At 33.6% G+C, this 26,756-nt stretch overlaps 1 protein-coding gene across 2 annotated transcripts in view; it reads left to right on the plus strand.

Annotated features, from left to right (window-relative positions):
• The window catches only part of wdhd1 (WD repeat and HMG-box DNA binding protein 1), a 39,482-nt gene continuing 12,726 nt past the window's right edge, over window positions 1-26,756 (plus strand). For both annotated transcript variants that reach the window (XM_056477419.1, XM_056477420.1), the window contains exons 1-17: window positions 1-61; window positions 1,620-1,730; window positions 3,510-3,621; window positions 3,769-3,920; window positions 6,812-6,923; window positions 10,168-10,218; window positions 11,725-11,820; window positions 11,988-12,080; window positions 12,283-12,389; window positions 14,751-14,892; window positions 16,090-16,303; window positions 16,408-16,580; window positions 20,255-20,439; window positions 21,545-21,786; window positions 22,321-22,458; window positions 25,397-25,553; window positions 25,631-25,745. In XM_056477419.1, the coding sequence (XP_056333394.1) occupies window positions 1,654-1,730; window positions 3,510-3,621; window positions 3,769-3,920; window positions 6,812-6,923; window positions 10,168-10,218; window positions 11,725-11,820; window positions 11,988-12,080; window positions 12,283-12,389; window positions 14,751-14,892; window positions 16,090-16,303; window positions 16,408-16,580; window positions 20,255-20,439; window positions 21,545-21,786; window positions 22,321-22,458; window positions 25,397-25,553; window positions 25,631-25,745 (2,166 nt within the window). In that variant the 5' untranslated portion in view covers window positions 1-61; window positions 1,620-1,653. The remainder of the gene's footprint in view (window positions 62-1,619; window positions 1,731-3,509; window positions 3,622-3,768; window positions 3,921-6,811; window positions 6,924-10,167; window positions 10,219-11,724; window positions 11,821-11,987; window positions 12,081-12,282; window positions 12,390-14,750; window positions 14,893-16,089; window positions 16,304-16,407; window positions 16,581-20,254; window positions 20,440-21,544; window positions 21,787-22,320; window positions 22,459-25,396; window positions 25,554-25,630; window positions 25,746-26,756) is intronic.

A 26,756-nucleotide genomic window follows, 5' to 3' on the forward strand; every position in this document is an offset into this window, starting at 1 on the left:
CAGCGCGGGAGATGTGAGCGAGAGGGCGCAGAGTAAAGAGAATTACCGCCAAACTAAAGCTGTAAGTTCTGTTTTTAATATACACACACAAAATATATCGGCGCAATCATATTCGATTACATTTGTTCACTATGTCACGTGTATTCATTCAGAAAAGCGTTTTTAATCCGCGCTTGTCATTTTGTATTGAAAGTTTCTCTTGTAGTAGCACATTTGCACCTCTTTGTGCTCTAAAGATCATCTAGCTTGTCTAAATTAGATACAATCAATGGACTTTTTTGTGAAGGCTGTTTATGTTTACATAATTATAATGACAATTGACAAATCTCAATTTCGGTTTTTGTTTCTTAATGTGTTTGTAAACCTAATCATAGGCACTTTGTTCATTGAGATCTCATTAACGGAAGTTAAAAGAACCATATCACGTCAACTATCAGTATGTACAGATAATTTAACATATGGTTAGTTAAGGACATCTAGAAGTACATTTTGTAGCCTGTGTGTACTGTGTAAGTGCTAGTGTTATTGCTACATTGTGTTTTATCAATGTAAGCAAGTTACGTTAGACCAAATAACTACAGATACACAATTAAAATTGCTATAGCAACAGAAGATCAGTTAATCATGTTTAAAATAGTTTTATTTCTTTATATTAAATACTTTAGTTATGAAATATCTCTCTCTCTCATATATATATATATACATATACATATATATATATACATATATACAGTATTAGGGCGGCATGATTTTGGAAAAAAACATACATTTCAATATTGTTATTATTATATTCTGCCATTTATATTGTGATATTTCACCAAATAACTTTTATAGCTCTATTTTGCAATAAATAATACATTTATATTGAATGGGAAGATATTTTAGAGTGCATCTGCAGAAAGTATAATATACTAATTACAAGCATAGATAAATACAGTAGAGCAACAGTATAAATGGAGTTTAACATTATTCAGGTACAGATATAAAATTGTCAAACGAACAATGAAGTTGTATAGTCTTCATTATATACATTATTAAATAAAATACATTTCTGTTAAAGTTACAAAATGCAATAATTCCTAGTGCCCAAATGCTTTAAACACAGCCACAGTTCTTAAAATATACACAACTAATATAAGTTTTTATGGTTAAAGTGAAATGACTCCTCAATTGTACCTAATCAACTATAAACTATAACTGGCAATGTGAATATTGCGTGTTCACACATTGTGATATTGGTGCTAAAGCAATATATTTTGCAGCCCTTTTTTATATATACATATACATACACATACATGCATACACACACTAACACACACACAAAATTATTATGCCCTGCTTATTAAAATAAATGATTGTTCAAACATTTATTACATTTGAAATGATTAAAAACAACCTGATGACTGCCGATATGAATTAAATAGTATGATTTATCATTTTGGGCTTCATTATAATCCCTAAAATCTTTTAATGTCACCAAATGATTGAAATTAAGTACGCCTACACAATGTGACCTAATGAAGTACAGTATGCTAGACAACGTAAATTTTTTATGCTTTTGTTATTGACCCATATAGTATTTTTTGAAGATTATTTCATCCTTCATATTTCACTGTTAGACACTCTGTATCTGATTGTCCTCCTGAGAGCATCATGCCTTGTGAAAGGAAGCCCATGCGTTATGGTCACTCCGAAGGCCACACCGATGTCTGCTTTGACGAACAGGGAAAGTAAGTGACACATTTGCTAAAATTCTTCTGAATACTTTTGATTTGATGCTTCAAGAGATAGTTCACGCAAAAAAGAAATTTGCTCTCTGTTTACCGGCACTAAAGTGGTTTTAAACTTTGAAAAAAGATATTTTGAAGAATGTTGGAAAAAAGCTGCCATTGATGCCCATGATAGTAACAAAAAATACTGTTGAAGTCAATGGCTTTTTTTATTTTATATTCTTCATTATCAGTGTGTTTCAAATAGGATGTAAGGGCACTTTAGAGTGAAAAAGTGTTTAAAACTGGCCTCTTCGAAGGGCCCTTTGGAATGAAGGATTTTAAAAAGTACATGATCTTTTGAACAGGGAAGTTTGTTGACAATCATGAAACAAGTTGTTATGTGTCATACACTGCACCCAATTCCTAAAAGCTCATACAGTACATAAGCCCTAAACCCTTCAGAAGGACCCTCACAAAGGGATTAGGGCATAGGGATGAGCCCTTCTAAATGAAACCCAGTGTATATCTTCCATTGTGTTCAGCTGAAGAAAGAACTCAAACGGGTTTGGGAGAAGTGGAGTGAGTAAATGATGACAGAATTTTCATTTTTGCCTGAACTGTCTGTTTAAAGAATTGGGCAACGCCTGTAACCAGGGTGCGAATTACAGGGGAGTTTGGGGTGGAATTGACCCCCACTAATTAACAATTGATCCCTCCCTGAAAGACGTCAAAACCAAATATATGGGGAGCAATAGTTAGCTCTGAACTATATTTTAAATAATAATGTTAATAATTAAAATACTACGTAATATAAATATACACTTGACCACCCCTGTAACGGTTCAAACCATTGTAAATGCATCATCAGGGCAATCAATCTATGTGAATGAAAATATCATTTGACAGTCTGAAACTGGCAAATCTAGAGTACCAACAGACATCTTAGGTGTTCACAAAACTGTTTTCTTGTAAAGTCAATGTTTGTATCTACACCACCTGACAAGTCTTGTCACCTCGGCAAGTTTTAAGAACAACAAATAATAACTAGACTTTTAGTTGATTGGTATCAGAAGTGGCTTATATGAAAGGCAAAGGCCTCTAGAGTACGCTTATTTTACCAAAATAAAATATGGTCATGCCTTAATTTTTAATTATTTAATGAGGACAGTAAGGTCTGACTTAGACAAAAGTCTTGTCACTTAACAGAAATAATGTACAGTATAGAATAGAAAGTCATGGTGCAGTGGAAAAAAATTAATATTGTGTATGACTCCCATGAGCTTGGAGAACTGCATCCACATTTCTACAATGACTCTTATTAATGAAATAATAATAATAAAATAAAATTAATTAATTACCATGATTTTTCTTTCACCAAACTTGACTGATTTCTATGAGAATCTTTGGTCCATGCAGGTTCCATTAGGTCTTTTGCAGTATTTGTAATAATTGGGATGCAGTTCAAAAATCTACCTTCTGCCACTTTTCCAAATTATCAACTAGAAGTCAAGTTAATATTTGTTGCTCTACAGCTGGGATCGACAACAAGGCTTTTGTCAGGTAGTGTACATATAACCTAAAAGTGAAGTCAGAATAGATGTATAGTTTGACCTACAGTAGCCTCTGAAATAGACTGTACATCAGAATACACTACATATCCCCTCAAAACACTAAACACTTAAATGCATTTTATTTATGAATTAGATGTCATTTAAATAAATACATAAATGACTGAAGCATGCATTACACAAAATTGACCCCACTGATACTGCCTGTAACCCTCATGATCTTTCCCAGGTGTATTGTGACCTGTGGGAGTGATGGTGATGTGCGCATATGGGAAAGTCTAGATGACGATGATCCTAAGTCCATAAACGTCGGGGAGAAGGTCTATTCTGTAGCCTTGAAGGCAAGTCAACCTTTGTTTTTCATGGTGTATTATAAAAACTAATTGTATTACTAATGCACCAGAGAGTTTTCCAACACCTGAAAGGGCTCCGTTCAACCTAACAGTTAATTGTATTCTTGAAATGTCAGCGTTTGTTTTTCTTTTCAGAATGGAAAGCTGGTCACGGCAGTTTCCAACAACACTGTTCAGATTCACACTTTCCCTGATGGAGATCCAGACGGCATTCTCACTCGATTCACCACCAACGCAAACCACGTTACCTTTAACAACAGCGGCTCAAGGGTGGCTGCAGGTTCGAGGTGTGAGATGCTTTCATTTTTGCTCTTTTGCATTTTTACACATTTGTCTAATTTTACATCATTATTTATCACCTTATTTTATCATTGTTGTATTTTAAGATTGAGATCCTAAATGTCCTCATCTGTTATATGGGCAGTGGTGGAAAGAGTACTGAAAAATCACACTCAAGCACCATTACTTGCCTAAAAATGTAGTGCAAGTTAAGTAAAAGTATCTGTTGTGAATATTACTCAAAGTACGAGTAAAAAAAATAGACCATTCAAAAGTACTCGTAGTGAGTATTACACTGTTAAAAGCTGATTCATTTACATGTAATTTGTGCATGTGTGTAAACATAACATTCTGTAGTGCATCTAGTTATTGTCCCCCAGGCACACGCCATAAGATGTTAATTTTAGGATAGATTTAGGTTGTGATGTTGGGTGAACAAAATTCAATGTCTAGCAGCGTCTAAGGACTGTTATTTTGATTTCCAGTAATGACTTCAATTTACGTTGATATTTGGTCAATTTTAGGTTATTAGAAAGTGACCAAAATCCAACGTCAAGTCAAAATCTTAAACCAGCGTCATATTGATGTCAAATACTGACATTTATTTGTCAGGTATGGCAACCAAAATCCAACATCTGATAGACGTCTTTGGTTTTAGGTTTGACATTGATGTTGTGACATCTAAAGTTGGATTGTGACGTCAAACCAATTTTCATTTCCAAACAAAATGTAATGTCCACATGATGTTAGGGTACAACGTCATGTTGACATCTTGTGCCTGCTTGGTGTTTAAGGCCATTTCCATGACATCCGTCATCTTCTCATCAGTGATGTGCAGCTAAACAGTCTCTGGGTCAATGCGTGTAAAGATTTTGGACATCTTCTTGGACACTTTTAATGCTTTCAAACAGTCAAATGTCTTGAGATAGTTCATTAGGATGTGATTTACCTTTTATGTGGGATTTGATTAGACAGGAATCACTGGACTGATTTTTCTAATCCCCATAGACAAGAAATAATAAAGTAGTGACTGCAGGTTGAAGGAAAATAGTGAAGAAAAAATACAGATAGTGCACTAAAAATGTACTCAAGAGAAAGTAAAAGTACACATCTTTAAAACTACTTAGTAAATTACAATTCCTGAGAAAAACTGCTCAATTACAGTAATTTGAGTATTTGTAATTAGTTACTTTGGGATGTTTCAGTTCCCCCCAAAAAAGAACTGGCTGAAATGAGTAGTTCGTAATTCTAGTCTTGCTTCTTCCACAGACTTATGTAGGAGTGCATGTTACTCTGTAAATTAATTAAGTTTCTCTACTTTGTGATGCACAAGTATTTTCTGTTTATTTATGGTTGTGAATTGCATTATGGGATGTTGATCTCTGCTCTATCGACTTCTGATGTTGAAAATTCAACTCTACAGTTTAACAAAAAGACTTTTATTTACATTTTAGTGGTTTTAAACAATATAACATATAAGAAATAATATCTAGAGAAATAACAGAAAATGTACTGGCAGGTTTTTGTAGTGTAATATACAACACCAAACCAGACAATACATCACTTTAAACTATTAGAAATAGTCATTAAAGTCACTTTTTTGAGCTTTTCAAGGTTAAAGGTTGTGAGAAGTAATGCAATTCAAAAGCATAAATCAACAGGGAAAGATAAAAAATGAAAACATAAATCACAAAATACAGAAAACTGCTAATTTACAGATTTTTTTACAGCGGGGGATAAAACTTAACCACACAAATTAAGAGTATGAATGCGAAAAGATATTTTGTTTGCAATTTGTAAAACTTTGATTCATGTTTCAGTTTAGTCATTTTAAATGTTTTAATTTGATTCACAATCCTTCTATTCATGACGTTGTTGTTTCTTATTCTGCATTTAGTTTTTGTTATTTGCATGTATAATTCTACATGTTATAATTAAAAAAAAAAAAATTATTTATACTTTTGGCAAAATATATATTGCGATAGGAAAACCACCAGATGGCTCGAATAGCTCTATTTAGAAAGAAATCATTTATTTAGATTAATTAGGGTGATTTTGTAAGGGTGTGAATAAAAAAATGATTAACAAGTTGCAAGCAAAAAACAATTACAGTCAAGCAACAAAGAAAGTCACACAAACAGTGCTTTATGGTTTTCTATAGAGTCGAACAGTATTCAGCTACAAAAATTAAATAATGAAATCTAAAATGTAATCTAAATGTCTTCATTGTATTAATTCAGTAAAATTATTCTTCATTAAAATTGCAAATTAATAAATAAAGTTTCACTCTACGTTGCAATGACTCTTAATCTCGTGTATTGTCAGTTGTTGTGCTACTATAATTTTAACTCAACACTGCAGATCCTGCGATGTGACTATTGCGGACACACACATTGTGATTTCGATGCTGAAACAATAAATTGTGCAGCCCTAGTAGATGACAACAAAAGTTGCATAGATAGGTGTAATAACAATTCCTTAGATCGTTTGCTATTTAAATACTTCAATCTGTGTGCTTTTGACTGCTGTCAATGTGGAGAAGACACCACTTTGATTGTTTCATGATTAGTTGTGTTTGGCTAAATGGCCGTTTGCTGGATATATGGATTGTTTTACGCGTCTGCATCAGGGTTGAAGAGCGCGAGCATGTCAGCGCATTGATTGAGCAGTTTTATCCTGCTGCCGATGCTTGAATATTGATGCCGGCGGCACTGGCAGCTGAGCTCCAAACAGGTTATTTGATTTTTCTTTTCTTTTTTTGTTTCCTGTAGAGGTCGGAAATGAGTTTTCATTTATTTCCCCACTTCAGATCGGAAAGATCTGTGGCACCAATATGAGTCTCTGCTGGGCTGAAAATGCTCATGGATGAAGGGGCTAATTTTGGGCTTGTGTTTTTCAGTGACTTCCTGGTGAAGATGGTGGAGGTGGCCGACAGCAGTCAGCAGAAGACCTTACGTGGACACGATGCTCCTGTCCTCAGTGTGGCTCTCGACCCCTCTGATGAGTTCCTGGTGAGTGTCATGGGACCATTTAATGGGCAGCTGTTGTTATATATTTGTTGTTATATAAAGCACTACCATTCAAAATATTGGGTTATGTATAATTTTTTGGGACAAATTATTGTTAATCTATTTTTCTGCACTAATTACTTTGTCTGCATCAGAGATGTATAAAGTACTAGAGACCCAGACTTAAGTAAAAGTACAAGTACTCTATCAAAAAGTGACTTGAGTAGAAGTAAAAGTGCTCTTTAAGCACCATACTTAAGTGGAAGTACTAAAGTATTCAACATTTTTTGTACTTAAGTATTGCAAGTAGTTTATTTCAAAATTTACTACTCAAGTACTGAAAGTAAAAGTACAAGTATTGTGTAATGTAGTTATTAAAGAATGCAGTCAAAAGACATCATATTGTTTTGTTTATTTTAAATCTCTTTTTTGGGGGCACGTCATTAAGCAGAACGAAAAGAAACATGACTTACAATACTGTTTTTCTCTCACGCTTGAACCACAGATCTGACAGATTATAACAGCTTTAACACACACCTTTCAAAGTTGTGTGTCACAAAAACAGTCCATAATCCACTCAAAACGCTATTGAAACCCAATTTCGGAGCACAAATTACTGGTTGTAAACGCTGTAAACGAACGTTCTAATTCACTTGATTTTGATTTTATTGTAAAAAAAAGAAAACGTGTATATTACTGTGTTAAATGAAAATCTGAAATATTTTATGGCTTATGGCTATGATTTAGTATTCAAAAATGTTTCATTTTGATTATGTTTTAATTAAATTGGTCCTAAACTTCATATTTTTATAGTATATTTATTCATTCTGGTACTTTTACCATAAACCAACATCTCAACCATTTGGTAGAGGCTGATATTTTAGAAATTATGGGATGTGTTGGGGGAAAATGTATTGATTGTGTTAACTAGCGACATTAGGAGTTAAGAAATGCAATAAATAAAAAAATTCTATTGGTTTTTTTCTTGGTGTGACAGTTAAATGGTTACTTGTAATATAATTGTGTCCTTTAATACAGCAGTAAGATATATGAACTGTACCCTTAATTTGACCCGCTCAAAGAAAACTCTTTCTGAATGTATCAAACAAAACTCATGCACAGAAGACAGCATGAGCATTTACAGCAAATAAACTAATGTAAATATTCTCCCGCCTGCTTTTTAAACGCTGACAGGCGAGGTCTTACACCCCTTTGATTAGTTATTGTCTTCACCTTCTCAACAGAAAGGGCTGCTATCGGCTTTAGAAATGAAAGCGTTGTTCACTGATGGCGGGAAGAACAGCCGCGGTTACAGTCTATGTATGTATAATACGCGGTTATCACAGGTAATCTATAATAGACACAGTGGAGAAAACTTGCACCTTATACACGCCTACCAGGCCAGCGGGTCAAATCTCCAAAGTGAGAGAGGCAGAGATGGGAGTCTCACAACATTTCTCTGTAGCAGTGAAATAGCGGCTCATGTGATCTATTACTGAACCGATTTCGACCATTTTGACACCTCTAGTAATCTATCGGAGTAAAAGTATTAAACTCATCGAAAATATGTAATTAAGTAAAAGTGGAAGTAGGAGAAAAAAACAATACTCCAGTAAAGTACAGATACTGCCTTTTAGTACTTAAGTACAGTAGTGAAGTAGTTCTACTTCGTTACTATACATCTCTGGTCTGCATACATACATACATACATACATACATACATACATACATACATACATACATACAGTTGAAGTCAGAATTATTAGCCCCTCTGTTTATTTTTTTTCCCCGATTTCTGTTTAATGGAGATAAGATTTTTTTTTTCAACACATTTCTAAACATAATAGTTTTAATAACTCATTTGTAATAACTGATTTATTTTATCTTTGTCATGATGACAGTAAATAATATTTGACTAGATATTTTTCATGACACTTCTATACAGCTTAAAGTGACATTTAAAGGCTTAACTAGGTTAATTAGGTTAACTAAAGGCGCAGGTTAGGGTAATTAGGCAAGTTATTGTATAACGATGGTTTGTTCTGTAGACATATAAAAAATTAAAAACTGCTTTTATTCTAGTCAAAATAAGACTTTCTCCAGAAGAAAAAATATTATCAGACATACTGTGAAAATTTCCTTGCTCTGTTAAACGTCATTTGGGAAATATTTAATCAAGAAAAAAAAATTCAAAGGGATGCTACTAATTTTGACTTTAACTGTACATACACGCATACATACACACACATATATATACACAAATTATATATAAAATTATATTATGAAAATATGTTATTTTAAATATATTTGGTTTATTATTATTATTTTTTGGCCAAATTATTATTACTAATCTATTTTTTGCAATCCTTTCTTTTAGTCAGCACACATGCATTCATTTCATCAAACATGGCAGAAAACTCAATTTTTAAAGTTCCAAAAAATTATATATATAAATTATATTATAAAAATATATTTTATTTAAATGTATTTAGTTTATTTATTTGTTTATTTTTTTGGACAAATTATTATTAATATATTTTTTGCAACCATTTTTCCATTAATTTCATCAAACATAGGAGTACAAATCATTTTTTACAGTTAAAAAATATATTTAATTTAAATGTGTTTGGTTCATTTATTTACTTTTTTTTTTGGACAATTTATTATTAATATATTTTTTGTAATCCTCTCTTTTAGTCAGCACACATGCATTTAATTCATCAAACATGGCAGTAAGATGGCAGTTTTTAAAGTTAAAAATATTTTATTTAAATGTGTTTAGTTTAATTTTCAGTTTGTTTGTTGTTTTTTGGACAAATTATTATTAATATATATTTTTTGCAACAATTTTTTTAGTCAGCACACATGCATTTAATTCATCACACATAGCAGTAAACTCAGTATTTAAAGTTTTATAAATCTATTTTATTCAATTGTATTCAGGTCGTTTATTTGTTTTTGTTTTTTTGACATATTATTATTAATCTATTTTTGTAATCATTTCTTTTAATCAGCATACATGCATTCAATTCATAAAACATGGCAGAAAAATCTGCGTTTAAAAAAAATAAAAAAATAAATGTGTTTATTAAAATTAAATAAATCAGTTTTGATGCCCATATTCAAAAATGTGGGCAAAAATGTTGCCCACCCTGAACTTTTGAACAGAAGTTTTTAATGTTTGTAATATTCAACATGGTTTGGTCATCACTGGTCATTTTACTATGCTGATGTCACTTCCTGACAGGCTTCCTCCAGCTGTGATGGATCAGTGGCTGTATGGTCCATTGAGTCGCAGGTAAAAAAATCTAAAAAATAAAATAGAAATAGACATACACACACAAACACACTTGTGGTCTTCTTGGGGGTCAAAAATGACCACCATGCCGAATTAATAGGAAATATGCAAAAATATGAACATTTTAGAGATTATTTTGTTTGCGCAGTCAACAATTCTACCATGATGCAGTTCGGCTTTGGCATGGTGTGCTTGTAATGTTAGTGCAAAGCACGCCTGAGCCTGAAACTGAAGACACGATGTCACTTTTAAGGGACTGCTTCATATGGATTTATTAATCATTCTTACTTTTCAATGAATTCAAACTGTGGTAGTTTTAATAAAGGCATAAAATCTTCCCTGCACGGCAGCTACACCTTCAGCAAACCTTCTAATACCTGCAGCACACAAGGACTTTTATGATAATTTGTCAGTGTCAAAACTTGTGGATCTGTTCAGCAAAATATTTGACTGCGTGTTACTGCACCCCAAACGACTACAAATTATACAAAACGATATTAATCTCTACTGTGCTGAGCGAGAGTGTAACTCTCTGTTAAACTGAACAGTCGGATCATTGATGACATAATCATGCTCCGGCTCAGATGCAATGTGAGTGAAGGCCGTCAGGGTAGAGCGAAGGGGGACAAATATGCTTCGGCATGGTTCAAGGCAACTGTACATAGTGTGAGTACACCCTTAGTGTGAAATAAACTCACACACGGCATCATACTCTACAAAATGTTAAGGCTTTTGTGTAGTTTCTTTATAGCAATATTTACAGTTTTTACGGTAATCATAATACAAAAATGTATTAATTAAATGTAAAAACACTTCAAATCCACTTTTCAAACAATAAATATCTAAAACTTGCAAAATGAAGTTATTTTACATTGTCTAAATGTATATTCAAATCTACAATTCCTTACTATCTAAACCAGTGTTTCCCAACCCTGTTCCTGGAGGCACACCAACAGTACATTTTTTGAATGTCTCCCTTATCTGACCCATTAATTCAGGTTTTGGAGTCTCTTCTAATCTTCTGATGAGTTGATTTAGGTGTGTTTGATCAGGGAGAGGTTGAAAATGTGTACTGTTGGTGTGCCTTCAGGAACAGGGTTGGGAAACACTGATCTAAACAACTGAGGAATTAACATGCAAAAATGGATGGGGAAAATGGATGTCAATTACTGCATAAATATTAATTATTAGCCCAAAACCCTCTCGAAATTCAAAATAATATAGAATTTTTTTTTAAATAAATATCAATTTGATTTGACTTATAAAACCAAAAAAAAAACAAAAACAGGATATTTTACAGGTGGTCATCCCTTTAAAAAAAACACGATATTTTACAGGTGGTCATCCCTTTAAAAAAAACAGGATATTTTACAGGTGTTTATCCCTTTTTGAGCGGCTAAGACCACAAGTGTGATTCCCATATTAGCAACACTAGAGGGCTAAAAAAAGTAGTGTGATCTTAGGCTATTGAACACTCAAATCTAACACACATCTGATGTTTTTCAGACTCAAGTAGCTCAATGGAAAGTTCTCCAGAAGTCAAGTGATGTTAGCAATGCAAAGTCTCTCTGCAGACTAGCATGGCAGCCTCGTTCTGGAAAGGTATTGTGGGCTTCATCTTTATACGAGACCTTTTTCAGTCAATTTAATAAACATTTTCAAGTTTCTCTTTGCTTGCTTTTTATAGATAACACATCCATCAATCATCTTCGCAGCTCACATCATTGCTTTGAACTCTTGTGACCATAATCTTTTGTATTTGCTTGTAGCTGCTCGCCGTACCGGTGGACTTGACAGTTCAACTGTATGACAGAAACACATGGACTCATGTCAGCACGCTCTCCGATGACCTCATCACACAGGTCTGCAATTTACAATGATCATTTAGAAAAGCAATAAAAATCCAAAAGGTCATTTGTAGGCGGTGGAAACCTTTTATTAGCATCACAGTTGTTTCTTAACCTTTGGCTTATTGTATTAGGTGCTCCTTGGTAGATGTTGTTTGTTATGTTGCAGTGCATTACGTTGTTATGAACATTTTTTCCGGTTCGTTCTCCTTCACAGGTTGTTAATGTTGTGGTCTGGTCTCCGTGTGGGAAGTTTTTGGCTGCAGGAACAGTTGGAGGAAACCTGCTGATTTGGGATGTTGATGCCAAACTGTGCATTGACAGGTCAGAATGTATCATAATTTATATCAGTATTATTAAGGTTTTCGGTGGTCGACGTGTGGTTGTGTAATATTTGTAGTTTTTAATTAGGTCACACTTTATTTTGATGGTCCGTTGGTTGAATTTAAGTTGCATTGCATCTACATGGCAACTAATTTTCATTAGATTATAAGTAGACTGTTAGGTTGGACTTAGGAGGACCTAACAAACAGGCACGAGGAGGGAGGGAGAGAGAGAGTGCGAGCAAGAGAAAAGACAAGAACGGGAGGAAAAATACAACCAATATACGTCTACAGACATAACAATGCTTTAATTACTATGTGTCAAGGATTGACTAAATATGGATAATGGATAGAATAGCTCTGAGTATAAACTTACATTTAGAGCCCATATATGTGTATATATATAGATAGATAGATATATAGAGATATATATATATATAGATATATAGAGATATATATAAATATGTATGTATATATATATATATATATATATATATATATATATATATATATATATATATATATATATATATATATATATATATATATATATATATATATATATATATATATATATATATATATATAAATATATATATATATATATATATATATAAATATGTCTGTACTATAAAGCATTCAAGAATTACAGCCTTTTTATGTGTCAATGGTTAAGAGGGGTTATTTGGAGTTTCCAAGTGGCTTCTATGGGGACCGTCTAGACATGCACTTGGATAAACATGTATAAAACACAAATTTTCTAAGGTACTGTTATCAAAATAGAAACTTTGTCTTGGTAAGGCTTCATGCTTTGTTCCAATTGTCTTGTCAAACTAATACCTCTTAATTAGTCATCTGCAGGCATTAGTTAAGATAAAAATGTTAGGCGGATTTTTATTTTTAAATTTTTCAGAGTTTCGTTACTCAATACCAATAAAATTTACAGTGATTCTGACTATTAATGAATAAACCTCAGCGTGTCGCCCTTTAAAAGAGATCAAAACCATGCATATATTAAAAATGGTTTAAAAATAGCATGCAATTTACTATTGGTATGCATTTTTTGGCATTTTAAGCTAATTTCACAGGAATGCTAAGGGGTTAAGATACAGTTTTGCCATTTATTTTTCTCTTTTACCCCTGAAAATCGTTTCAAACAAAAACATTTGCCAGCGCAACATTGTTTTTTTTTAAATATATCTTTTTGACTTAATCAATTTGAGATGAAAGCCCCTTTCACACACAGCGATACCGTAAAATTTCCGGAATGACTTTACCAGTAAATTCAATTATGTACTGTTCACACAGGCAAGAACGTTCCGGAATTTTTCCGGAAAGAACCATTCACACATCCATTCCAAAATACCGGTAACTTCTGACATCATTTATCAGAAATGAGCTCTAAACGGCTGTGCTTGTATTAAACATGAGGGGGGTTAGTCTTTTTCTTGATGGTTTTACTTTTATTTAAAACTTTAGCATTCATCTAGAACGAATTTACTGGTATTCAAAAAGAACCCATTTACACTTGATCCCTGAATTACCGGCAATTTTCCGGAAAAGTCTGTATGTGTGAAGGGGGCTAAAAACTCTATCTGTTCATAAAGATAAACTTCTAAATGAATCAGCTGCTTTGAAAGAATTGTTTGAATGAATGATTCAATGAATCACAGATTAAGACAGGGGCTTGCTGCTACTGGTGGTTTTAGTGTCACATTTAACCGTGCCAGACCTGAACCAGCACAAAAACACACTTTTAATTATGATTATTCAAAATAATAGATAAATTCAAGACTTACTTAATGCTATACTAATAAATGTTTACTGTTATTTTTTTGTTAAATAAAACCAGCATTTCACTGTATTTGTTTGCACTTTTTTGTAGTCAGGCTGTTTTAAATTTTATATCCAGATTTGTGTTTGTCAACCTATATATTGGTTATCCAATAATAATGCTTCCAAATATAAAGAGTTATCAGTTATCTGTATCAACACACACACATTTTTAATTCGTTAAGAAGATTCTCCCACATGCTGTATTTGTAAAAGCATTTTAGCTATCAGGCATGTTTTATTGGATTGTGTTGGCTTTAATTCTGCGATTTAAACATATTTTGTTCAGTTCATTCTTTTGAGGCTATATTTAACACTGTTAATCCAAATACAGTTTTAGAGTTTTTAGCAAAACTCAAATATAAAATGAAAATGGCCATAGAAGCTGGCATGGTGTTAAACAAAAACAACAGTTATCAGACAAAATGGCCATGTTGGTGCATCTCTGGTCAACGTTGCCCACACATACAGTCATTCTGCTGGTGATTTGTGTAGTAATGGTGGTGTTGTTGATCTTGTGTGATTCCAGACAGAAACATGAGAAAGGTTTCACTGTGTGTGGGATGGCTTGGCATCCCTCCGGAGGCCGGATCGCGTACACTGACACTGAGGGCTGCCTCGGCCTGCTGGAGGGAGTGACGTCGTCATCTTCTACTGTCCAGAGCTCCAAGGTCAGTCAAATCCTCAGGCTCTCGGATCTTTCCTACCGAACACACTGAACCACAATTAGCATCACTAACATTAAATTCCCATGGGTGTAGAAAATTCTTCCAAAATACTGTGTGTTGGTTAATAAAAAGTAATAATATTAATACATTTTTGAATCTAAATGTATGTTAAAAAGATCTGTAATTAATTTGTGTTAGTTCATGTTTGATTAAATGGTATTTTTTATTGAAATTTCATTCAAACTGATACTTGTAAGTTCTGGTTAGTATTGTACTATGTTCATAGATGTTGTTGTTGTTGTTGTTATTATTAGGGCTGCGTAAATTTACAGTAAGGTCACAGTTAGTTAATATTATTTAATGCATGACTACTAATGACAAAATGTTTAGTTAATACATTTTTTGATATTAAAATATCTAGTTCATAAACTGTTCATTAACAATGATAATGTATGGATTTTATTTTTAATATTGCATGAGTAAATGTTAGTATAAATGATTACCTTTTAAAATAGGTTTTTTCAGTGTTAGATTGTAACATTGAAACTTAGAAAAATTTAAAAATTATTTAATAAATGGAAGCTTTATTTTAAAATATAAAATTATTTATATTTATCCTTTGTTAATAAATCATGTTTGCTGTGCTTGCTTATGGGACTAAACAATTTGGCCAAAATATTAGTAAAATTGTCGAAATGATAATGTTGTTGTTATCTTAATGTTAAGTTTAATCATCATCACAATTATAATTATTGTTATTATTATTAATATTATTAAAGGGGACTAAGCTGAAAAGAAAATAAATTAAATGATTTCTAATATTATTAATATTATTATTATTATTATTATTACAAGGATTTTTTTAATTTAATATTTATTTTACAATAATATTTAAATGTAAATTTAATATAAAGTTGTTATTATTATTATTATTATTAATATTATTATTATTATTATTATTATTATTATTATTATTATTGTTATTATTATTATTATTATTATTATTATTATTATTATTATTATTATTTGTAGATTAAACCACAAAAAAGATGCAAAATAATCACACTAGTCCCTATTTTTCATTTGTTAATATATACGTTTTTCATGGACCCTTAATTATTGCTATTTTTTTATTTAAGTGTATGAAAGTTGACGTGATGGTGTTATCTTCATTTTTTCCCCATGTGTGGTGATGTTTAGGCCTCTGCAGCCAAAGAAGCGAATGACTATGATGACCTGTTTGATGAGGATGACGACCGCATGCTGGACGAGGGCATGAGTGACTCTCGGTCTCCTGTAAAGAAGCCCATCATGGAGGATGAAGACGACGACGACGACGATGATGACCTCATGCCGGCAACAGGCAGAGCACGAAACAGAGGCTCCTTCCTTGATGATGATGACAATTCACAAGGTATAACACTTCACACATCACAATGCAAGCTGAGTTGCTTCATGTTCTGGATATCGATGTTGGTGTAAGAATGATTAAAGCTCTTTCGTTCTTATGGTCTGAAGATCCAGGCTCTGTAAAACTGGATAGACTTCCTGAAGAGGAGGGCAACAGTGCTGTTCTTCCTGCTGTGGCTCCGGTAGTGTCACGTCCCGTATATGATGGTCCCATGCCTACACAACCACAACGGGCTTTCCAACCGGGATCCACCCCAGCACACCTCATGCACCGCTTCATGGTGAGCAGAAAATGTAGTTGTTGTGAACTCTCATAGAGATGCTGCGATGTGATGATAGCAGTAGTGTTAAAGGCAAATTTTACGATTTTGCACTAATATTTTTATATTAATAGAATGAAAATATTCCAATTAATTTAACATTTTTTTTAAGTTATTGCATGTCATGTATTCGCATCTGTAGACAGAGTTTTGACAGGCAGAATTTATTGGATAGTTCACCCAAAAATAAAAATTTTAAATGTTTAAGTTAATTTCTTCTGTTAAACACAAAAGAAGATATTTTGAAGAAAGTTGAAAACCTGTAACCATTGACTTCCATAGTGTTTGTTTTTCCTACTGTGAATGTTAATGGTTACAGGTTTTAAGCTTTCTTCAAAATATCTTCTTTTGTGTTTAACTCAAAAAGGTTTATAACCACTTGAGGGTTTCATTTTTGGGTGAACTATTTCTCTAAATACATCAGTTTCTTCTTAACATAGATTTGTATTTATTTGTCCTTCCTGTTGACTGTATACACAACTATTTCACAGGTCTAATATACTAATACATGTGCAATTTGTATTTACACACACAGAGAGCTGGCTTAAGTTGTCTACATATTCCTGTATTCTTAGAAAACAGTTTTTCAAGAGTTTTAACTGATCAGGCTTTAAAGGGATAGTTTATGCAAAATCTAATATTCTATCATCATTTACTCTTCCTCAAGTGGTTATAAACCTTTATGAGTTGAACACAAAACAATGTATTTTGAAGAAAGCTGAAAACCTGTAATATCCACAGTAGGATATTTTCAGCTTCCTTCAAAATATCTTCTTTTGTGTTCAACTCATAAAGGTTTATAACCACTTGAGGGTGAGTACATTTTTATTTTTGGTCAAACTATTTCTTTAAAGGCATCAGTTTCTTATTAAAAATATATTTTCTTTTTTTTCTTGCTGCTTACAATATATGCTACCATTTAACAAGTCTAATTTTACTGAGTTTCAATAGTCATATCAAAGCAGTTAGTAAATCAGCATACTATCATCTCAAAAACATTGCAAGAATTAGATGCTTTGTTTCCAGTGAAGACTTGGAGAAACTTGTTCATGCTTCTATCAGCAGCAGGGTGGATTACTGTAACAGCCTCCTCACTGGCCTTCCCAAAAAGACAGTCAGACAGTTACAGCTCATCCAGAACGTTGCGGCCAGAATTCTGACCAGAACCAGGAAATCAGAGCACATCATACCTGTCCTCAGGTCTTTACACTGGCTCCCAGTTACATTCAGAATAGATTTTAAAGTATTATTACTGGTCTATAAATCACTAAATGGCCTAGGACCTCAATACATTACAGATATGCTCACTGAATACAAACCTAACAGATCACTCAGATCTTTAGGATCATATAAACTAGAAATTCCAAGAGTTCAGTCAAAGCAGGGTGAATCGGCTTTCAGCTACTACGCCCCTCGCTGCTGGAATCAGCTTTCAGAAATGATCAGATGGGCTCCAACATTAGGCACATTCAAATCAAGACTGAAAACACATCTGTTTAGCTGTGCCTTTACTGAATGAGCACTGTGCTACGTCCGACAGACCGCACTATTATGTTTTTCTCTTCTTTTTCATTTTTTTATAACACATTTTATCTGTTTTTATGTTTTTTTTAACCATTTTTATTATTTGTTTTTATTTCTCTTATACTTCTTTTATTCCTGTTTATGTAAAGCACTTTGAGTTGCCACTGTATATGAAATGTGCCATATAAATAAACTTGCCTTGCCTTGATACACATGCTATTTCCCCTAGGGTATTTGTATTTACAGACATTGAGAGCTGGCTTAAGCTGTCCACATATTATTTTTTTGTTCTCAGAAAACCATTTTTTGAGTGTTAACTGACCAGACTTAAAAAGGATAGTTCACCCAAAAATGAATATTCTCTCATCATTTACTCTTCCTCATGTGGTTTTAAACCTTTATTCGTTAAACCCAAAAGAATGTATTTTATAGAAAGCTGAAAACCTGTAACCATTAATATCCAAAGTAGTAAAGACAAATACTATAGAAGTCAATGGTTACAGGTTTTCAGCTTTCTTCAAAATATCTTCTTTTGTGTTCAACTTATTAAGGTTTATAACCACTTGAGGGCGAGTAAATGTTTATTTTTAGGTGAACTATTTTTTTAAAGGCATCAGTTTCTTCTTAAAAACATTGATTTAATTTGACTTGCTGTTGACAGTATATGCTACCATTTCACAGGTCTAATGTACTGATATATGTGCAATTTTCCCCCAAGGTATTTGTATTTACAAACATGGAGAGCTGGCTTAAGTATATTGAGAGCTGGCATATTATTCCTGTATTCTCTGAAAAACAGTTCTAACTGATCATCCAAAAACAAAAATTCTGTTATTATTTACTAACTGTTATGTGGTTTATGACTGTTTCTTTTGTTGAATTAAAAAAAGAAATTTTGAGGAATGCTAGTTGCTGGCACCCATCGACGTAAATAGTAAGGAAAAAACTGTGGAAGTCAATAGGTTTCAGCGTTCAGCATTCTCTTTGTGCTCAACAGAAGAAAAAAAGCTCAAACAAGTGAAGAGTAAGTAAATAGCTGTTTCATCCACCATTTTATATTTCATCCACCTATTTTTATACTCATATTGGAGATGCGAAAATGTTTTGAAAATGTGCATAAAAAACGTATGAGCATGACTGAGTAGGACAAACTATTTATTCAGTAAGAAAGAATGCATATAAACTACGATGGAAACACTTTTACCAAACAAATTCCAGTATACGCATTAAAGTCATGTGCTTTTGTTATAGGAGATCATGTGATGTTAAAATATGTGTGAATGGACAAATCAGCAGGCTGACTGCATTAAAAAAACATCTGAAATGTTGTTTTGGTCATTCTAAAACGCCTCAAGAGCATCTGTGCGCAGCGTCTTGTGTCTTCAAACGCCACCACGTGTTCATTGCGTGTATTAGAACGCATTAAAACGCATGAGGGTGTATTATGTTTACTATGTTCTGAGGTGCTTATTTAGATTTTTTCAGACATATCAAGATAAGTGAGCAAAGGTCTTACACACACACACAGCACATTTTACTTAAACGTAAACTTTTTTATAAATAAAGAATATATTTTTGTGTCTCTCTTTAAATGCAAATGAGCTGTTACAATTTTGTAATGCAGATGGTTTGTTTATTGCCAGAGTACCTGAGGCGTGAGATGTAAAGACCCCACCTGCTTCTGGAGAGGGGGTGGAGAGTAGCAGCTCATTTGCATTTAAAGAGAGACACAAAATTATCTTCTTTACAAAGAAGTTTACGTTTAAGTAAGATGTGTTGTGTGTGTGTGTGTGTGTGTGTGTGTGTATTTCTACACACACACACACATACACACTATCATTTGTTGTTTGGTTCAATAGAACAATAGAAAAGCCAGAAACTTTTTTGCACAGGCCTATTTAAAGGGTTAATGGTACTAAATGATGATCACAGTTTTTGCCTCTTTCCAACAGGGAAAACCATAAACAATCAAGAATGCTTCATTATTTTTGTTGTCATGGCTTTGCAATAAAAAATGTTGTTATAATGGAAGTCAATGGGGCAAAAGCAGCCACAAACGCAAAAGTTTAAGCTTACAGCATAATGTAATGTTGACCTATGTTCTTTCTCAGATGTGGAACTCTGTGGGTATCGTCCGTGGCTATAATGATGATCAGGACAACGCGATTGATGTGGAGTTTCACGATACTGCCATCCATCATGCCATGCATCTCACTAACACTCTGGGCCACACCATGGCTGATCTGTCCCAGGAGGCCGTGCTGCTGGCCTGTGAGGGAACTGATGAGCTCGCAAGGTACAACAACATTTTATAAATATTAATTGATGTCATTTCAATCCATTCATTATTTTTTCATTTCTTTAGTTGAGAAATATCTGTTAAATTTAGAGATTATTTAGACTTGTATTAAAGGTAAGATCTGTTCACATGTGAATGATGCTATGTACATGTGTGAACAAAGTCTAAAATGTTTCGAGCTTGTCCATTTTGAGTCATTCAAAGCTTTTAGAAAAAAATTGTAGACTGGATTGTTTTCATAGTGTACACCCTCATGTGTTTGAATGCGTTCTAATATTCAGAAAAGACAACCTTGTATCCAATTCTTGAACATTTACAGGAGATCAGATACATTGGGATTTAAACTTTTCCGTTTAAAAACCAAAGCAAGCTTGAGCTTATGTCAGTTACGTGAGCTTAATTCACATCATCAAATCAGCAGATCAGAAATACCCCATACATAGTCCCGTCCATAGGCTCCACCTCATCAGAAAGTGGACTAAAGAGATTAATTTAAAATATTGGTAAAAATGTCAACATATCTCTTTTGTCTGCTGTATCTGATCAACTCATATTAATATCAGTTATTAAAAGAAACACAACGTATTCAGCTTACAGCAGGTGTGAACTTTGCTCTTTAGTCTCATTTCAGCTTTGACCTCAATTGCTTGCTTTTTGTTCAAGCAGAAAATTTGTAATTTTCCTTAATTCTTATTTTCAGAAGCACTTCCTGTTTGTTTTTAGGTAAATTCTCAGATTACGCCTGTCTGCGGTATTGGGTGTGGTTAACATACTTGAAGTGTGGTTAACAAACTTGGCCATGCCCTCCAACTGTCACTTTTGACAGTGCTATGACAGCAAATAAAAATGGTGAGGACTCGGTGGAGGTGTCTGTTTAGTTATAATAACTACCACTATATTCCTACTTTACTACATCCAATCAGCTCGCAGTAGAAAATACAAGCCACGCCCACTGTTTTCTCATTTAATTTTCCGTTTCTCTAGGAAATGCATCACACTACAAAAAAAAAAAACTGTCGCAGCTTCTGGTTCATGCGGACTTTAATGTAATACATGTTATTTTTAATATAAATGATTGTATTTGTTCTCTCCCTCTGAACAGTAAGATCCAGTGTTTGCATTTCTCCTGCTGGGACACTCATAAGGACTGGATGGTGGATCTGCCTAAAGGAGAGGACGTGCGTGCGTTGTGTTTGGGTCAAGGCTGGGCCGCAGTGGCCACCAGTGCTTTGATGGTCAGGCTGTTCTCCATTGGCGGTGTGCAGAAGGAGATCTTCAGTCTGCCTGGAGCTGTGGTCTGCATGGCGGGACACGGCGAGCAGCTCCTCGTAGCGTATCACAGAGGTTAACAGATGTTTTTTTTGGTTGTTGTTTTTTTTCTACAGTTCTAGGTTTATATCTGTTAATTTAACATGCTACTTGCAATTTGGAGAAAAAGTCAGAATTGTGAGTTATAAACTTTAGATGTAATCTCAGAAAGGTTATGGCTATTTCTTCAAGTCGCAAGTTAATAAGCTTTAGACGCTTCTGACGTGTTTCTGCAGGATATAAACAGAATTAAGACCGTGGGCTTGGAGTTATAAAAAAAAAATTGTAGATAATTTTTTATATAATTATGTTTTATTTGTGGTGGAACTTGGCTGCTTATGTTTCATTTAAATTGATTTGTTAGAGCGCTCATAAACTGGTAAGATTATTTGTTTCTCTATAACAAATGTAATAAGGCATGAAATTTCTAAAATTAAATTAAATAAATCTGCAAATGCATTAAAACCATTAAACCACCACTAAACCAAAGAATCTGAATGGATGAATCTGTCTTTTCTTGTGCTCTGTGTCTACATGTTGGATGAGTATGGTTGTATTGTATGCCATTAGGTACTGGGTTTGATGGAGAACAGGCTCTTGGTGTTCAGCTGCTTCAGCTCGGCCGAAAGAAAAGGCAGGTCATCCATGGAGAGCCATTGCCTCTGTCTCGGAAATCCTACCTGGCCTGGTTGGGCTTCAGTGCGGAGGGTGAGTCACGTCCTCTGCTTGAACAGATTTCACACATACAGTATGTTCTCAACTTTAACTCCATTCTCTTCTCGAAACTAAACAATTAGACATGCACACATATATTTTAAGAATAGATTTTTTTTCTTGCCTAGTTAACCTAACTTGGTTACCCTAATTGCTCTATTTAAACATTTAATTTAGCACTTTAAACTGAATACTAGGATCTTGCATAATAGCTAGTTAAATATGTTATAGTGTCATTAGGGCAAATAAAATAAAATGATTTCGGACTCTCTGTCCATTACAATAAACATCATTTGTCAGCCCATGCTTTTTGTGGTTCTTGAGCATTTCATCTAATTTAAAGCCTGCAGTCCATGAGAGTGGACGATTGTCATCCAATCAAATGGCGTAAGGCTCGGCATGTTGTAATTTGAAAAAGATCCACTACACCGAAAAGCAGCATAGCATCAATTCACTCCAGACACAGACTTGAGCCACATTTACAATGGTTTTATTCAGATTTATTGATATGTTTGCCAATATTTCATAGATTGTATGTAAAAAAGAGGGATTGCACCTACTAATTAATGTTTAAAATCTTCTATAACATTGCAAGCTTTAGATCAGGATTTTGTCAAATATGTCTGTTCATTAGGATGGACAATAGGTTCAAGATCTGTTACTGAAAGTAAGTCTTCAGTAATGCTGATTGAACTTTTTTATTTAAAATAAAACTGATTCATTGCTGAAACGATTCCATATGCAAAATATACAGATGTTGAAGTTGTTGAGCATATAGCAGATGGAAATATCTCAGATGAGGACATTATGTGGAGTGATGAGGAAGGTGAAGATAAACTTTGTTATAAACAAGATGCAATCTATATTACACAAACCTCAAAATCAAAGTAAAAATGCTACAATCTTAATGTTTGTGATTTTTGAAAATAAATTTCAAGCATATACCAGCAATCATGTATGTTTTTTAATTAATTTTTTTTATTTTATGTTAGTATAATGTTTGGGAAGTTCAACTGTTCTGACCTGATGTCCGTTGAAATGGACAAAATATGTATAGGAGATATGTGAGAACATACTTTTACATTTTTAAGAAACTTGGAACATTATTCAGGTCTGAAGGGTTTAAAAATGTGTTATAAATCTTCTATCCACTAAACAGCACATGGGAATAATTGAAAAATAGGGCTAATCATTTTGCCTTAGGATGGAAAGATATCGGTATGAACATCTGAATAATATGATATAATTATCGGTGCCAGTTTTTGGCCAAAATTAGCATATCACATGTTAACTATATCTAATGACTATCATTTCATATACATATGCAAGGGCGTAGGTTTGCACTTGACATTTGACATTGGTGGGGACAGGTGAATTAAACAACAGCCCCCTTTATATATGTAAATATATATGCAAATATTTATTTAACTGCTATTAGATTATATTAATAATTAATTCTCTCTTTATACAGTTTGTTAAGTTTTAGGCCTGTAGCCAAGGGTGGTTCGGGTGGTTCAAAAAACCAAAAGTTGAATTATTATTACTATTTTTGAATTTTTCTTATTATTCAAATGGCCAAATTCTGACTGAGGAAAGTTGAATGTGCTGGCCAGTTTATTTGCCTGTAGGCTTCAGCTTTTAATTTAAAACAAGTTTTAAACAGATTAAAAAAAAATGCAATGCTAGATGATGATAGATTTGTATTTTAAAAAATAAGTATCTTTTCATATTTTGTATTAAACATGTTCATTATTTCTATAACTTTAATATAAAACTTACAGTTTAAATGCACATTTGTAAATAAACACTTAAAATAGTAAAATAGTTTGGTAAGCAATTTGACAGAATGGTTGAAAATATTTTTGGTACATCAAAAAGTGTGGTTATGATAACCATCCGACAAGATAACCAGCAAAAATTAGTTCTTAAAATGTCAATAAAATGCAATATTCATACCTCATAATTAAATAGAAAATGAGGCGAATAACTGCAAAAAGGTTTAGTTTTTCTGAAAACAACTAAGCACCCCTTTGAATAAGCTGGCTACAGACCTGATAGTGTAATTTTAAGAGAATGTTTATGAACTAATAAAGAAACTTTAATAAAGACTTCAGTTTATTTTAGCCATAGTGCCAATGAAACATGTCTCATATATCAGTATATGCCTATACACAGGCTGTATTTTTTCTGACAAATTGTTTCAACTGAAATTAGACATGCTACTCTGAGAGATTTGGAGAACTGATGGGGGATCATATACTGTACTTTAGCTGTTTATTCTGTAGTTAGTTTTCAGGGCATATTATTCAGACTATATCAGTCTGCTATAACGATAGACTGTGCGTTAAAGCCGAGGAAAACACGAGCATTAACGCCATTATCATGATGGACTCATTCAGTAGCGAATTGCGTTTAGCCTATGGGACTTAAACTTTCGTTGAAAAAAGCACCTTATGTCCACCTTTTTTTTTTGCTGCCGCCATCCTCGCTTGTGTGTCACCCAACACACCTTATTCCTGCAGGGGAAAAAAACAATCCACTGCTTTTGGTGCTGCTTGTGTCTGAAGGCAGCCACAGCCTCTCACATGATAGCAGGGAAAGGCACAGCCAATCAAAATGTCCATATGCGTTTTGGGGGCGGGAGGACTCGAGGAGAGAATTTAACCTGCGTGTCTAGGATAATGTTGACAGCGCTATTTATATATATATTTTTTATTTATTTAAAGTGGATTAAATTATTGGTGGAACATTTCTATGGTCGGTGGATATTGGTGGGGACGCGTCACCTCAGTCCATCCTAAATCCATGCCCCTGTACATGTGTATGTGTAATCTATAATCATATATATTTTTTGATAAACATTAACAAATGTTTATTAAGCACTAAATCAGCATAATTGAATGATTTCTGACTTTTTTTCTTTTTTTTGCAGGAACACCGTGCTGTATTGACTCTGAGGGTGTTGTGCGTCTGCTGAACCGGACTCTGGGAAACACATGGACTCCTGTCTGCAACACCAGAGACACCTGCAAGAGCAAATCAGACCATTACTGGGTTGTTGGAGTTCATGAGAATCCACAGCAGCTCAGGTGCGTCTTTGTTTATTCACAGGACTTGAATCTGTTCATGTGAGCTCATTTACATTGAATCCTGTTAATCTTTTTAGGTGTATCCCATGTAAAGGCTCTCGGTTCCCACCCACTCTACCTCGCCCTGCTGTGGCCGTCCTGCCATTTAACATGCCTTACTGTCAGACCACCACAGAGAAAGGCCAAATGGAGGTATGGCCTAAAATCCAGGAGCTTGTCAAGCTGAGGAATTCTTTTAAACTGTGTTTTGTAGGGATATGCATCGCTTATTTACACATTTATTTGTACATTTATTAGGAATGCACCGACAACGATAACCGATAACTCTTTAGATTTGGAAGCCAATAACCAATATATAGGCTGATAAATATTTCAAAATGAATATTTTTATACAGTGAACATCTGATTTTATTTTAAAAACTTCATAAAAGTCTGATCTGGTCTTAGAATAGCCTACTCAAAGCAAAAAATAAATAATATTTTAAATTGCAAGGTGATTATATAGATATATTCACGATTTCGCATAAATCAGAATGTCAAAAATAAATTATTTCCTTTTCTTCATAGCAAATTAACATGCAACTTGACAGTTGCATAAAAATCATCGGTTAAAAAACAAAAACCAGCTCAATTGTTCTCGAATAAAACGTGTTGCAGTAATGTACAATTGTTAGTCGCTGGGTCATTTGACACTTTTATTACCACATTCCCGCAAGATTCTCTCGTTCTCGATCTTTCATTTATACACATGTAAAATTTTTCCTGAAGCAATTGAAACCAAAATACACGATGACTCTCTATCAAACATATCTACAATGATAAGGCATATGGTAAGGAATCATTGTACTTATTGTACTTATATTATATACAGGTTCGTTATAATATAATGAACTTATTATATGCTTATATTAATGAACAGCAATACCACGCAAATTTTGTGGGAATAGACTTGTGAGAACAATGTGAGAAAAGCTTATAGTGCATCTAACAAGTCTGAAAAAGTTTGTCCCATGCATGCGCGAGGCAGACAGTATAATTGCGTAATCTATCGGCTTAAAGATATCGACAGAATTTCGAAATCAGACCGATAACATTAAAAATAGCACATATCGGCCGATATCAATGTGGCCCACGATATATCGGGCATCCTAACATTTATTTATGTATTGTTCTTATTGCTGAGCAAAAATGTTTTGCGATTAA

Source organism: Danio aesculapii, chromosome 17 (assembly GCF_903798145.1).
Source record: "Danio aesculapii chromosome 17, fDanAes4.1, whole genome shotgun sequence".
NCBI classification, from domain to species: domain Eukaryota; kingdom Metazoa; phylum Chordata; class Actinopteri; order Cypriniformes; family Danionidae; genus Danio; species Danio aesculapii.